We start from the raw sequence: 16,048 nt of genomic DNA, 5'->3' as shown, positions 1-16,048 counted from the left end.
AGGTGACAACATCACGTATATACATCTGATGAAGTGAGCTATAGCTCACGGAAGCTTATGCTCAAATAAATTTGTTAGTCTTTAAGGTGCCACAAGTACTCCTTATATTCATGAGGACTCTTTTTCTGAAATTTAATGTTCTTCTGTGCTATTTAGGTGATACTGCAAATTGCAGATAACCAAAATCCTATCTGAATTTGACAGGAGGTCTCTGGCTTATGCTACAACAGGTTTTTGTCAAAATACATTTAAGTGAGCCTTGGATAAGGCTGAGTAGAAAGTGTTCTTTGACAATGTCTGCAGAAATCTTAAACTAGGGTTGCCAACTTCCTTCTTGCTGAGCACCCCTACCCTGCCCCTCCTCCGAGGCCCTGCCTCATTTCCCACCCCCACCCTCCCCCGCATCGCTAACTCTCCCCACCCTCACTCACTCATTTTCACCAGGCTGGGGCAGAGGGTTGGGGTGCGGGAAGGGGTGAGGGTTCTGTCTGGGGGTGTGGGCTCTGGGGTGGGGTCAGGGATGAGGGGCTTTGGGTGCAGGAGGGGGCTCCAGGCTGGGGGGTGGAGCCGAGGGGTTCAGAATATGGAGGGGGCTCCAGGCTGAGCAAGGGCATTGGGTGAGGGAGGGGGTACAGGCTCTGGGTGGGGGGGTGCAAGTTCTGGGGTGGGGCCAGAAATGAGGGTTTCAGGGTGTGGGAGGGGGTTCTGGGCTGGGGCAGGGGGTTGGGGCGCAGGCTTACTTCAGGCCGCTCCCAGTCAGTGGCGCAGCGGGGCCAAGGCAGGCTCCCTGCCTGTCCTGGTACCACACTGCACCCTGGAAGTGGCCAGCAGCAGGTCCAGCTCCTAGGCAGGGGGCCGGGAGGCTCCATGTGCTGCTCTCGCCTGCGGGCACTACCCCCCCCCCCCAGCTCCCACTGGCTGTGGTTCCCGGCCAATGGGAGTGTAGTGCCGGTGCTTGGGGCAGGGGCAGCGTGAGGAGCTCTGTGGCCCCCCCGCCTAGGAGCCGGACCTGCTGGCCGCTTCTAGGGTGCAGCACGGTGCTAGGATAGGTAGGGACTAGCCTGCCTTAGCCCCCCAGCATCGCCAACTGGACTTCTAGCGGCCCATGGTGGTGCTGACCGGAGCCACCAGGGTCCCTTTTCGACTTGGTGTTCAGGTCAAAAACTGGATGCCTGCCACGCTATCTTAAACCATTACATTAATTAGAGTAATATGTAGCTCTATAATATTTGAGACTCTCAGAACACTTCACAGACTAATGCGTTTAGCTTTATAAAACTGCTTTGAGGTAGGTAAGTATTACTCTACTGATTTTACAGCTGTGGAAACTGAAGCAAAGAAAGACTAAAGGACTTGCCCAAGGTTACACAGCATATCTTAACTAGAGAGTGACTATAAACTGATACTGGAATTTTGAGATGGTCCCATAGGGATCAGCCCCATGGTGTTCCTTGCCATCTTGATTGTGCTTGTGTACTGAAGGGAAGCATGGCTGTCAGCACAGATGGTTAAAGTATAATGTCACAGGAGGTGTCATACTGGATGAGATCAGTAGTCCATCTAGTCAGTATCCTGTTTCTGGCAGTAACAGCTGCTTCAGAGGAAGGTGAAAAAATGGTAATGAAAATGGTTACAGAATAATTTGCCCCAGGGAAAGTTCCTTCATGGCCAACTTTAGTTAGGGGTTGCCTTATGTCCTGAGGCAGGAGGATTTATGAGTTGAAGCTGAGGTGTGAGTCATACCTAGTAACCTGACCTCCCTCCCTGGATTTATGGGTCCGAATCCTGAACTGTGACTGAGGAGTGCTCAGGTTAGCAGTGGCAAGGGCATGCAAAATTAAGTTTAAGCCACCTTTGTCCTCCACTCAATCCCTGGTCATGTCATGTGGACTGGTCCCTCCCTGGAACTAAGAGCAGCTGCAGGAAGTACAGGGGTACAAAAAAGAGAGAATTCCTTTAAAAAAATAAGTCCCACTCCAAAACAAAACAAAAACTTGTCTTCAGTTTTGATTGAAGGTTTGGGTTAGTCATATCTGAAGCAGATCAGTTATTCCTGCATTCATCACCTGCACCGATTCTAGTATCGCCTCCTTTGTATCGTGCGGAAGAGTGTATTTGTTCTAAATCATGAGCCGGACAGTCTGTCACTGATATCAATCTTCTTCATTTTTCGAGAAATCTCTGAAACTCTCTATGAGCATGCAGGTGTCCTCTCACAGGAGGCTGCTAACCACTGTAATCGTCTCTTGCTTTGAAGTTATCCAAGAAATAGATCAAGCCCTATATTAGAACAGAGAATTTCAAAATCCTGCACCTTGATTGGAAAGTGCACTTAGTCTGCTCTGTGATTATGAATAATCCTAATGTCTAATAGAATGTGGCACTAGACATACACTTCTCCTATAATTATTTTCAGGCTTTGCAACTCTACATCATAAGTTCTCAAACTATATTCTGATTATTGCCAGTGCTCAACAGAGCCTTTTCTGGTAGTCCAAACTGGGGTTCTGGGTGGGGAGATGGGTCAATGAGATGGTCTCTCTCTTACCAAATAGTCCAAAGAAAGAAAAGGCTGGATAACCCCAGCTCATCCATACAGACACCTGTGGTCTGAAGCACTCGGGTTAGTCGCTAGACATGGAATTCTCCCAGCAGGTTGCTTGTAGATAAATCACCAAAAAACCCTCTATTTTATTTATTTATTTACAGGACGAATTCATGCCAAGAGATCTGCTGGTGCAAAGCTCTTCTTCTATGATCTCCGGGGAAATGGATTTAAATTACAAGTTATGGCCAATGCTAAGTGAGTAAATGTTACTTATGAATAATGTGGAGCCTATATATACACATGTACACACTGCTTCTTTAAATCTGTTGCAGGGAGCCTGGGAAGGCTGCTGGCAGAAGCTTTGCAGTGAAGCAGAAAGAGAGAGAGAGTAGCTTTAGGAATAAAGCTGTTTACCTTATTCTAATGGAGTTCCTTGTTCAGTGTTAGAAGTAAGCAAACCTTTCTGTGGTCCAAACCTAAAATTCAGATCCAGATCCAAACTACCCTGAACTTTGTGGTTTTAACCCCTTATTGATGGTGCTCTTCCAAGCAGCTGCTCAGCAGTTCCTAGGAAGCTTAATTAGTTAATATTTGCACAATGCTTCAAAAGGAATAAAGCTCTATAGGGGTGACCCAAAGTACACTGATGTGATGAGTCTCCCCACTCACTTCAATGGGCTTCTAACCATAGCCTAATTAAAGGCTAAGCATTTTTACTCTTTGGCTGGGCAAACTATTTGTTGTGAATAATTGTTAGTCTTATTTGGCTCTTTTCTGCTCATGAATTCTACAGCAACAGATTAGGGTCTATACCTTTGTTCACACTTAGCATGCAAACATTCAGCAAATGATTTCTAACAGATTTCAACGTGTTTGTTGTTCTTGAACTGTTTGCTGTGATGTTCTATTTTGATTGGACACATACGGGGGAGGTAGCGCCTTAGCTGGGGTAAATCAGACATTGGATGTCAAAGGAGCTATGCTGCTTTATCCCAGTTGAGGATGTGTTTCCTGAATGCAAGTGTGACTCTTATAAAATCCAGTTTTCTGGCGTGTGCTTGGGAATAGGAATTTGAAATTTGCTTTCTGCAATATTCCCTTAAAATGTTCTAGTTGGGCAAATATTCCTGCAAGAAAACATGTTAGACTATTGGCAGAGATCAAATACAAAAGGGATGTGAACATAGTCAAAGTGAATGCATGTGAAAATCTGAAAGAATCTTTGTGGCTATTTGCTGTACTTGTCTATCTATTTTTTTGATTGCTTACATTCCGAAAATGATGATTTTAATTTCTATTAACCAACCCAGTGGTTTAGTGGAGAAATCCTTTTTTTGAATAGTTACAGTATCAAGGGGCAAAAAAATGCAATATAATTCAAATTTGGGTAGTGTAGTTAAAGTTGACTGATCTTTTCAATCACATTTAAGCAGTTAGTTACTAGTGTAAATTCATAGTGTACTTCACTTAGGTGACTTTTTATTTAAATTATTATTGTAATCTATTATATGTACCCTCAATAACCATAAATAACTATATTTCAATCAAGAAAGAAATATCTTAAACTAAAACCATCCTTGTAAAAAATTATCCTAACTGCTAAAAGTTATTTTCTACCTTAGACAGAAAACTAATGGTTTGGAAAGGAGTCTACATTTCTAAGTCAGCTGCTTCTTTTTGTCAGATTTTTTAAGTCTGAAGACCTTTTCACTAAGACCATAGATAAGCTGCGGCGAGGAGACATCATAGGAGTTTTGGGATATCCTGGGCGAACCAAGCATGGAGAACTTAGCATCATAGCTACAGAAATAACGCTGCTGTCACCATGCTTGCATATGCTGCCTCATCTTCATTATGGATTCAAAGAGCAGGTAACTTCAGTCAGGGACAATGGCTGGGGAGCCCATCAGTAGCTGCCTGGAAGCAATTGTTCCATGGGATTTACTTTTGGTTCTTTTGTACAGGTAAATTCATGTTGGCCTGTTTTTGTCTGTACAGTTTAAACAAAAAGCTATGGATCTCATTATCATACCTTGAATTAATATAACACTTTTCAGCCCAAACTGCCACAAAATGCTTTATGAAGAATATGCATGCAAACGCCATTACTGAATTTCAGCCACTACTGGAGTGCGGGAGGGCAGAAGCCAGCTTGTACAGAGAGGGAAGGGGCAATTTTATACAAGGATATTTGGGCAGTTATTTCCAAACAAAGCTGATAGAGTATGGGGGGCCAGGGGCAGCCTAAAGGAAGGCAGACAGACTGTATCCACTGAGGCAGAGCAATCAACAGGGAAAGGACGAAACTCTGTGAGTAAGACTTGGCTGGAAGCCTGACACCCCCTTCCCACCTTCCCCCCCCCTTTTCTTTGACTAGGAGCAACAACTGGACTCTGAGTTGGGAAGGCCCCATCTCCCACCATCTGGGGCTCTGAATTATTGAGACTTTTTGTTTTCCCTTCAGTTTGGGGCATGGCCCCAGCCTTCTGCTTGCAGTGAAGGTAGAAAGCAGCCCAGAGGAGGCTAATCTGGATTGGCAGCCAGAAGGGACAGAGCCACCCCATCCTCTCTCCCCTTGAGCCCCCAGATGGGACATGGTGGAGAACGAGGGCCTAGGTCCCCCTATACTTCCCTTCTCCCTCAGCCACCTGAGAGATCCCAGAGGACTTCAGGGGACAATGAACTGTGACTTGGCTGCTGGGCCCTCTGGACTGCCCAGAACAATAGTCCCAAGACTCGGAGAGAGAGAGAATTTGGCCATGGCCTGACCACTAGGCCTGATGGCCCCCAAATGAAGCTTGCTACAGTACCCAAAAAGATCCCATCTCAGAGTTCTTCATGGCACTCAATATACTTACTGTGAAGGCTGAGTCAGACTTGCCTAATTTGAATCTACAGTTCAAAGGAGTCTAGGTATGCCAAGGCTGATGCTTAGACCACAAATACATCCCTGTGTTGTTTTTTTTACACTTGGTTAATGTTATGTTTCAAAAGGAAGAATTTGGGACAGTTAAACTGAAACATAAACTTCATTTTAAAAAAAAATGTGGGATTTTATTTTTTAATTTGGATTTCTGTTTGGCAGGTCATAACATCTGCTTTCTTCTCGCTCCTTTCTGGAATAGGAATGCAGGTTATTCTTCCTACTGAGGGAAATATCTGAATCAAAAGAAATGCATACTATGTAGTAATTTTGATTTAATTTTGAATGTTGGTTTAATAGCTGGATACAGTGCTTCATCAGTATCTATATTATCATTTTTTGTGATTCTTTGTAGGAAACCAGATACCGTCAACGTTACTTAGACTTGATCATGAATGACTCTGTGAGGCAGAAGTTTATTACCAGGAGTAAAATTATCACTTACTTACGAAACTTCCTGGATAATCTTGGATTTCTTGAGGTACAGCCTGAGAAGATGATTGATGTGATGGTTGCATTATGTTATGACATGTTTCATAATTATTCAGATACTTTAATATTTTAATGGACAAGGCTTTCAAAAGTGATGCATGATTCTGGGTGCTCACTCAACCTGAGACATGTTTAATGGGTCTCGTTTTCAGCTGCAGGATGCTCAGCGCTTCCTGAAAATCAATCTCTCTCAAGGTGTGTCAAGTTGAGCACCCAAAATCATTAGCTGCTTTTGAAGACTTTAGCATATGTGTTCAAAGCACTGTACAGACATTAATTCTCACAGCACTCCTCAGAGGTAGGTGGGTAACTATTCCCCATGCTTTAGGGGGTGATACTAAGAGAGAATGGTTAAATGACTCGCCCAAGGCCAGTATCTCCTGACTCCATTTCTGACCTCCTTCCTCTAGATCACACCATCTTACGTGGTATAAAAAGTATCTTGTTCATTACTGGAAAAGGCTTGATTTGCACTGATCTGAATAACTAAGTGAAGGATATTCACATGCTAAATGAATCGAAGTATGTTTGATTGGTGTTTCGTAGGCAGTTATATCTTCCATAAAGATACATGTTGTTCCTGGTGTTTAAAATTCGAAGGCAGGTAATAGTGCCATATATAGCAAGCCTAAAGTGTGGCCTGAAGGCTATGCGTGGCCTACAGAGTTCTAAAATGGAGCCTGCAGCTTCCCTCCAACTCCCCATGTCTTATACATAGAAGAGAGGTCCATGGAGAGGAGTGATTCCCCAGCCAGATGCAAATTCATTTCAAATGGTTCTGTTTTCTTCGGTGGTGAAGCAAAAAAAGACCAATCTTTCTTGACATATGGTTAGATATTGCTTATTAAAGTGCACGTTACTGTGATGATTGTGTAGGTATGTTTGGTTTCTAAAATACTGATCTGTAATTCATGTCCTTTACCAGGCAAAGCTCACATTGAAATCAATAAAGACTGTAGGGGCAGGCCTGGATGTAGTCTCCAGGCTGCCATCAAATTGCCAGTGTGGCCCTCGGGGTCACCAAGTTTTTAGGGCCCCTCAGCTGACACTGTGTATGTGTGCATATGTTTAAAAACTCAACACATAATTAAGGAGTCCCAACAAGTGCCTCCATTGTGTATATGGGCACATACTCAAACAACATGGACATAAAATCTTGTCAGTGTTGTCTTGCAGCATGTTAATTCAAATGAACATACCACAATGGAATATACAGAGATATTAGTTGCTGGAAGGTTATTGTACATGTTGTTAGTTTATGCTGAATTCACATCTAGTTACTGTGCCAATTCGGAGGTCTTTTGTGATCTGTGCCAGTGGAAGTCAGAAGAACTGGGCTGGGCTTCATCCCATTCTAGACCCAGAATATGGCCCCAGTTCTGACAGAACCATACCTGGGTACCATTGCTACTTCATCAAAATCAAACTTTCTCTGTGCAACATTTTTGATGAATCTGCATTCTCCGATTGCAACAACGTTCTGTTAGACTTTCCAACCAGCTCTAATCCTAAATCAGTTAGCATAGGTCTGGGAGGTGGGATTCCTAGTGAGTAAAAGTAACACTAGCTCAGCTCCAGCTAGCACACTAAAAATAGGAGTGTGGAAGTTGCGGCGTGTGCTTGAGCTAGACACCTGAGTCCAAGCCTTCCCAGCCCTGGCTCTGAGCTTGGCTAGCTAGCCCAAGTCATTGCCTGTGCTGCAACATCCACACGACCATTTTTAGGGCTCTAGTGCAAGTCTGTCTACTCATGCTAGGAATCGCACCTCCCAGATGCAATGTCGACACATCTTTAGGCACTTCTGAAAATGTTACCCCAAGACAAGTCTGTATCTTTTTCTAGTTCTAATCACCAAGATCAGGGGTGGGCAAACTATAGCCCGGGGGCCACATCCGGCCCTCCAGACATTTTAATCCGGCCCTCACGCTCCCACTGGGGAGCAGGGTCCGCTCCGCACAGCTCCTGGAAGCAGCAGCATGTCCCCCCTCCAACTCCTACATGTAGGGACAGCCACGGGGCTTCGTACGCTGCCCCCACCCCAAGCGCCTGCAGACAGGGCAGTGTGCAGAGCCGTCTGGCTGTGCCTCCACGTAGGAGCTGGAGGGGGGACGTGCCGCTGCTTCTGGGAGCTGCTTGAGGTAAGTGGCACCCAGAGCCTGCACCCCTGATTCATAGATATTACGGTCAGAAAGGACCATTATGATCATCTAGTCTGACCTCCTGCACAACGCAGGCCAGAGAATCTCACCCACCCATTCCTGCGATAAACCTCTCACTTATATCTGAGCTATTGAAGTCCACAAATCATGGTTTAAAGACTGATCTCCCCCACCCCCACCTCCAAACCCCTCATCCCCAGCCTCGCCTGGAGTCCCCTCCCACCCTGTGAACTCTTCATTTCTGGCCCCACCCCAGAGCCTTCACTCCCAGCAAGAGCCCACACCCCAACCCCCAATTTCATGAACATTCATGGCCTGCCATACAAATTCCATATGTGGCCCTTGGGCCAAAAAGTTTGCCCACCCCTGACCAAGATAATAGTTCTGAGTGTGCCACTGAATTTTCTTCCATTCTGATTCTTTTTTGGGATGTTCTAACAAAAAAGATGCATCTTATAGTGTTACCTGAATATAGGGCCTCATCCAGCACAGACTTAAAAACACGTGTAAATTCAAACTTGTGAGTAGTCCCTCTGAAGCCAATACTTACTTCTACTTGAATGCTTAGTTACACATGTACTTAAGAATGTGCTGGATCGGAAAAAGAGTGAAGCTGGGTCTTGTCCTGTCCTCGTCTGTGACAGTGTTCTAGAATATTGTGCTTGCAACTGAAAAGTCTCTACTTCCCGCCCCCTTACATCTTGGCCTTCAAAGCCATTTTTTTTAGTGCAAAATTCAAAAATGTGGATTTGTGCTGTCAGGAATTTGGCACATTTACAGAAAAAACACGAACAGTTTCTTTCTGCGGGTGAGAAATTCACCTTTTACTTTTGTGAATAAAAGAGTCATGATTAGGACAAATCATTTTGGGGGAGGGTTGCTTTTTAGCATAAACTAGTGGCAATATTGGTGAGAATCATTTTGTATCGCTGATGTTACTGTACTTTTCTCTCTTTTTACAGATTATGGTTTAGAAGAGTTAATCTATTTCTTGACTATAATAGGCTGAACTCAAACTCCCATTAAAGCATCCATGTGGAAAAATGTAATGTGTTTCCAATCTAAATGGCTGTCTGTCTGTCTCTAGTTCATCCTTGTGCTTCTTATCTGCTCGGCATGTTGTAGGGGAATTGCTCTTTCATAAGGGGGAGGGATAGCTCAGTGGTTTGAGCATTGGCCTGCTAAACCCAAGGTTGTGAGTTCAATCCTTGAGGGGGCCATTTAGGGATCTGGGGAAAAAATTGGGGATTGGCCGTGCTTTGAGCAGGGGGTTGGACTAGATCTCCTGAGGTCCCTTCCAACCCTGATAGTCTCTGAGCCTAAGTCTTTAAGGCAAGAAGGGACCATTATGGTCATTTAGTGCAACTCCCTGTATATAACACCGGCCATGGAACATCACCCAATATTTCCTGCATCAAGCCAATAACTTCTGTTTTGAGCTTCAGAATATCTTTTAGAAAGACATCTAAGCTCTTTCTTCTTTTGAAGGTGGAGACTCCCATGATGAACATGGTAGCAGGTGGTGCAGCAGCCAAACCTTTTATCACACATCACAATGACCTCAACATGGACTTGTATATGAGGATAGCTCCTGAACTATACCACAAGGTGCAGCAACTGTATGATGTCTGCTTATGTGCCTAACAATGATATGCAATGCTCTCACTTTCCCACAGGACAAGATTGTCCATATATTTTTGCATTCTAGTGTTGTCTGTATAATACTATACACAGGTTAAGCCCAAAAACTTGCATTCTGTTATATGAATTACATAGCCTTCATTTTCTAGCTATCAAGAGGTTCTCACAGGTAAGTAGATTACTAATGTTTTTAATATATATGTAAATGAATAAAAATTGTACTGCTGGCAATGACAGATTGTTCTGGAAATGTTCTGTGATGACTAAGTATATCCATTTGGCTTAGGAATCAGTGTCATTCCTCTGTGGATAGGTAGGAGTTATTGAATCATATCTCTCACACTGGTGCTGCAGCATGATTTAAAGCTACCCAAGTCTTCATGGATCTGCCTGTAACATTTGCAGTTCATTTATACTTAAGAAAAGCAAATACCTGCCAATTGCAAAACATCTCTTAAAAAAAGTGGGTTTAGATTGTGTTTTATATATTGGTTCTCAGTCCCAAATACTAAGGACTCCCCTTCTGTAAATCCTCTTCCACAGCAAACCAGCCATTGGAAAGCAACAGGCAGTCACTGGGAGTTGCATATACAGAGGGCTTGCAAGACTGGCTGGCTCTTATTATTTCAATGAAGGACTGCAATACAGAATTGGCAGGAAAAACTGGCAAAGATCACATCCCCATATATACTGTTTCACCTAACATATGGTGAATAGTATGGCTAATCATCCATTGTTAGACGCTTGTAATGTAGAATTATTTTCCCCCCTCCCCCCCATCCTCTTCCCCCTATCACCCCAGAGAAGAAAGTCACTAGGGAATATCTGGATCTTTTTCCCAGATGCTAGTAGTTGGAGGTCTGGAGAGGGTATATGAAGTTGGACGTCAGTTCAGAAATGAAGGAATTGATCAAACCCACAATCCAGAATTCACTACGTGTGAATTCTACATGGCTTATGCAGATTATAATGATCTCATGGACATCACTGAACAGCTGCTGTCAGGTATGTCCTTGGGTGATGACTGTATACATTCGCTAATGAGTAACTTCAATGGTTTGGGTTGGGTGACGCTCAAAGACAATAAAGCTGTGGGAAAATGTACATAACTTTTATTTCCCAAATAAAAATGCAAGCAATTGACAAATATAAAGGGGAGGAGGGGGGATAATACATTCTTGATTGGATAATATTGAATAATTAGACCCAGGGAACAAGATCTGAGGGGACAGGAGAAAAATTTCCCTGGTTTCCCTCTTGCAAATAAATTGCTGTATATAATTATCAGGTAATCTCTGTTCTGATCAAGAGATACCAGACAATATGTTGCAAATTATACTGCAGCTGCTTGTGTAAAAGTCCAGGAATTCAATCAGGTTAAGATGACTTCTCTGACACCTCACATTTTACTTACCCTAAGGCATGGTGAAGCATGTGACAGGTGACTACAAGATCACTTACCATCCGGATGGCCCTGAGGGAAAGGCAGTAGAAATTGACTTCAGTCCTCCTTTTAAACGAGTGAGAATGATGGAAGAATTGGAGAAAGTCACCGGAGAAAAAATGCCAGCACCAGAAAGTCTGGATACTAAGGGTACATTAAATCTGTCTGGGCTTGTCTCTGGATTTTGAATGGTGTAATGAATTAAGTAGTAAAACATTTTCATTTTAAAGTTATTTGACATTTCAATGATCAGTAAAGAAATTTTTGTCTCACAGGATTTGGAATTGCATGATATTCTCTCGCTTCCTGTTACAGTATATTTCACATCCTGGTTAAGTTTCACCTCTATGGTGAGGAAAGAAGTCTCTGTGTGTGTCTCTACCTTAATACCAATATTTATCATAAAGTGTATGGTTTTCCATTTAGAGTCCCTTTCCCCCCACTTATTTACACCTTTCTCTTGAATATTCCTTTGATACAGGAATGTTCTATTCTCTGCTTTCAGCCCAAAGATGATTTTTTTTTTAAAGTTTGAGCAAAATTGGTTCCACTGTATTTAAATGATGGAAATGTGAGAACACTTTCGTATTGCAGTGAAAAATTACTGACTACAAACATGCCAGGCCTGGCATATGAATAGGCCTCAGTAAGGGATGAGTTGCTATTCTGGTGTTAAAGAAAAGTGATTTAGTAATGTAAAAAGGTTTTTATATGGTTGCACAAACACACACGTTTAATTTGCATGATTATATTAGCATGAATTACTTCCTGTCCACTCCAGGGTGTAGCATCAGGAATACATACCAGTGTATGTTATGTGAAGTAACCTATATCTATATGAGGACTCTGATTAGGGGGCTCTTTATTCCAGCTCTGTGGAAGAGGAGCCACAAGGCAGGAATGAAGAAGTAGCTGGCTTCCTGCCAGGGGAGTCCAACTCCTGGGTAGGAATGAGGTGATATTCTTGGGCAGGGATCCCATACCCCAATAAAGGGAAAAGAAAGAGGAGCTGCCTCAGTGCATCTTATTTGACACATGCTTCTGGCTCTAAAGGGAATAGCAATTCTTCTTAGAACTTTTCCTGTGAAACAAATTTTGAGATGCTGGTGAACACTGCTAAGAGTTCCCAGATGCCAGCCAGTGGAGGAGGTGTTAATAGTTTCTGCTATTTGCTCACACTGCTTTCCTCCTTCTATTAGAAGCATTTGGTGGATGGGTTTCTCTGTTCAGAGCTAACTCTTTAAGCCAAAAAAAAAAAAAAAGTGGTGTTTGGTGTGAAATAACATGAATAGAAACACATGTGCAATGAGATTTAATGGGGGGGGGGGAGGGGAATAAAAGCTTATGCCGATAAGAGGAGTGAGCCAAGGATGAAAGAAAAGACCAAGAATAGGTGGAACACTGGATGAGAGGGGAGAGAAGAAATACAGGTGTGGCTGTTAGAGAATGGTGGGGGAATGATGAGAGGTGGCAGAAATCCTGGAGTAGTGGGGAAGAGGTGAGCTTCAGGCAAAAGAAGGGGTGGTTGGGAAGAGTATAAGGAACAAGAGAAAAGTGTCTTTGTAGGATACCTTACATAGTGTACACTGGGGGAGAGGAACAGTCATGGCTTATACAGATGGTTCTTGTAAGTGGGGTGTACAGGAAGGTTGCTGACAGAAGAGCACCTTTCTAGTTGCGGTCCTGGGATTCTCAGTCATTGCTTCCTGTCCCTTTTAACTTTTGTTCTCCCACATTCTGACCTAGCAGTGGTGTAAAAGGAAACATAAGAATTGTACACAGCCCTTGATCTAAATGTCCATCGTTATGCAAGGAAAGCAACTGGGCATGTCTAGGGGATAGATATATTTCTCCGTTTGCAACTGGCTTGTGTTAGGAAGTGCAGGCTAATGGACAGATTGAATACAAAGCTACAGTTCTCTCAAGCTCCTCTCCTCACATAACGGTAATGAAGCACAGCAGAACTCTGAGGATGAATTCAGCCATGTGTTTAGCGTCTATGCATGGGAGCTATTAAAACACATCAGTATGACTGAAGTTAGAGTTTTCAATGGAACACAGAGGTATCACTGGACAATTAAGATTGCAAATGCAGTACAACCTGGTTTATATCCCAAAAAGTGCAAGGACAACACATTTGGATAAATGGAGGTCAAGTAAATTAGGGGCAGCAACTTAAGAAAGCTGAGGAACATAATTGTGATTCAGATAAAAGGGAGTTGTGCTCTAAATGGAGGTTGGACAAACATGATTATTCTGTAAATTATTATTATTTTCAAGAATGTAGCAGGCGACATGATTTAAGATGAGGGAGCCGAAACATGAGCCATATGCTGGAACTAGAGGAGAATTGGAATTAACTCATTGTGCAAGGACAGCTCCACTTATCTACACTTGTGTTAACGCCTCTCCAGTTAGCCTACCTCTAGTGAGAGTGGCCTCACTGTGAAATAACACATGAACTGCACAGTTGGTATCAGCAGCACAGAGTAGCTGTTCTCTGCCTACCCGCCTCCCAGCATTACTTGCCCCAGCATCAGCAGCACTCGGACTTCAACCCACCCCCCTGATGGGCCAGCTAGAACAGGAGCTTAAGATTTCTGTTGATAGGCGGGAGTCAGATAGGGGCAACACTCACGTTATAGCTCAAGCTAACACTGCAGGGAAGACCAACCCTGAAATTCAGTTGTCTTGGGGAACTAGTGATGTGGTATAGGGTCATTCAGCTCAGTCACAGATTCAAATGGAGCCTGGAATCCAAGTGACAGAAGAGAGTTGTCTCTGTATCAGGTGACAGTGGTGCAGTGGCCTATCTGAATAAATTGGAGCCTTTTTGGATAGGATATGGTATTGCAGAAACTGCTATCTTAATTGGCACCTTTGTCCTTTCAGCTGAGATTCTCAACAAAGAGTGAATAGGAGTGGAGATTGCCCTACACAGTCTCCCCTGACCTCCACGCTCGGGTAGAGTTCTACAGGGGCGGGGGTGGGGGGAGGGAATTGGAGGAAGCTGTTGCCTATGATTTACTTGGTCTGTGGATGGATGATTAGATTTTTTTTTTGTGTGTGTACATGACAGATCTGGCCTGAAAATCTGACACTTTTTTCACTAACTTTAAATTTTCTCAAAAAGAAAAGGAGGACTTGTGGCACCTTAGAGACTAACAAATTTATTTGAGCATAAGCTTTCGTGAGCTACAGCTCACTTCATCAGATGCATTCAGTGGAAAATACAGTGGGGAGATTTATATACATAGAGAACATGAAACAATGGGTGTTACCATCACTCTCGTTACAGTGTGTGGTAACACTCATTTTTTCATGTTCTGTGTGTATATAAATCTCCTCACTGTATTTTCCACTGAATGCATCCGATGAAGTGAGCTGTAGCTCATGAAAGCTTATGCTCAAATAAATTTGTTAGTCTCTAAGGTGCCACAAGTCCTCCTTTTCTTTTTGCTAATAAAGACTAACACGGCTGCTACTCTGAAACCTTTAAATTTCCTGACACTATGCTTTTCTAGCTCCTGTTCCTATCTTCTTTATGGAGACAATTACAAGCTTATTTATTGGGCAGTTTCCAGAGTTTGTATTTTTCTGTTTGTCAAAATTTAAATTGAAAGCAGCAGTTGATACTGAATGTTGAGAGGAAATGTACCTTTCTTTTGTTCCACTGCAAACAAAATTCATTCGTAACTGAGCTCCTTTATTGACACACAGTTATAATTATTTTCATTTACAGAAGCCCAACAGTTCCTTGACAAGCTATGTTTGAAGAAGGGAATCCAATGTTCTCCTCCTCGGACTACAGCAAGACTTCTAGATAAGGTTTTCTTGTATTTTTTTTCCCCGCTTACGTATAATTTTTGCTACATTTTCCAATGTTTGGTTATGTAATATTTAAAATCTTAATATGCTAGGCTGTGTGTATTGGGGTGACATCAATTCATATTTCTGTATGGTTCTTTATATATAATACTGTATATATAAATCACAGATGTATATCTTATATTAAAAACTTGGCTGAGATTTTACTGAAACTTGATCAAAGATATTTTCATCATACGATTCTTCTAGAAGATCTTTTAGTGGTGTTTTAGTTAGCTTTGAATAGATGTCAGTAATTTCAGAATTATTCTGGTGTATTCAGTATGTTTAACAACATTCCAAGTAGCCTAGACAGTGTGTACATTGTGGTTTACCATAGTGCATATAATATGCTATAATATAGTAACTAACTAACTAGAGTGATTAGAGCTGGGGTTTTTAAAGATGAGGTTTTTCAAATGTGAGTTGTGTGCTTAACTGCCTGAGATCGCTTTGAAAACTTCAAAATATTAGAATGGATTATAGATTTCTTTTTTCCTTTTTGTTCCCACTATTGAGGAGAAATAGTGATATCTCTTCTTCTGAAGCTTAACTTCTCCTCAACTGTACTCACAGTGATCAAATTGTGTGGTCTTTACTCCATTCTCATCCTCTGAAGACTCACTGCCATCTTTGATACAGTGAAGTGACTCTTATCTTTGAGTCTTTCTACCCAGTAGTCTTTGAACTCTGTTCTCCTGGTTCTACTACTGCTTTAATGTATTTTCAGTGTTAACTCTCATAGCTCCTCATCCCCTCTCATATTTTCTGTCAGCTTCCCTCTCCCAATTGGACCCAAAAGTGGGCATGGACTCAATGTCCACTCCAATAAGCCTTCAAAGTGGTTTTAGGACCTGCCAATATCCCTGAAACTAGTTGGTCCTGACAAAATTGGAATCATCTCTCAAATATTGGGATGAATGGAAATCCTACTGGTGCCATCTGGGATAATAAGATGACACTGAGAAAAAAAT

At 42.6% G+C, this 16,048-nt stretch overlaps 1 protein-coding gene across 1 annotated transcript in view; it reads left to right on the top strand.

Moving 5' to 3' along the window:
• LOC125632253 (lysine--tRNA ligase) overlaps window positions 1-16,048 on the top strand; it is a 35,828-nt gene that overhangs the window by 12,861 nt on the left and 6,919 nt on the right. Inside the window, exons 4-10 of the mRNA XM_048840111.2 lie at window positions 2,710-2,803; window positions 4,233-4,419; window positions 5,827-5,952; window positions 9,611-9,730; window positions 10,606-10,768; window positions 11,184-11,357; window positions 14,950-15,035. Of these exons, the coding sequence (XP_048696068.1) occupies window positions 2,710-2,803; window positions 4,233-4,419; window positions 5,827-5,952; window positions 9,611-9,730; window positions 10,606-10,768; window positions 11,184-11,357; window positions 14,950-15,035 (950 nt within the window). The remainder of the gene's footprint in view (window positions 1-2,709; window positions 2,804-4,232; window positions 4,420-5,826; window positions 5,953-9,610; window positions 9,731-10,605; window positions 10,769-11,183; window positions 11,358-14,949; window positions 15,036-16,048) is intronic.

The sequence above is a fragment of the Caretta caretta genome, chromosome 2 (assembly GCF_965140235.1).
Source record: "Caretta caretta isolate rCarCar2 chromosome 2, rCarCar1.hap1, whole genome shotgun sequence".
In the NCBI taxonomy this organism is placed as follows: domain Eukaryota; kingdom Metazoa; phylum Chordata; order Testudines; family Cheloniidae; genus Caretta; species Caretta caretta.
The sequence above is the reverse complement of the archived record's forward strand: the minus strand, read 5'-3'. Positions and strand labels throughout refer to the sequence as shown.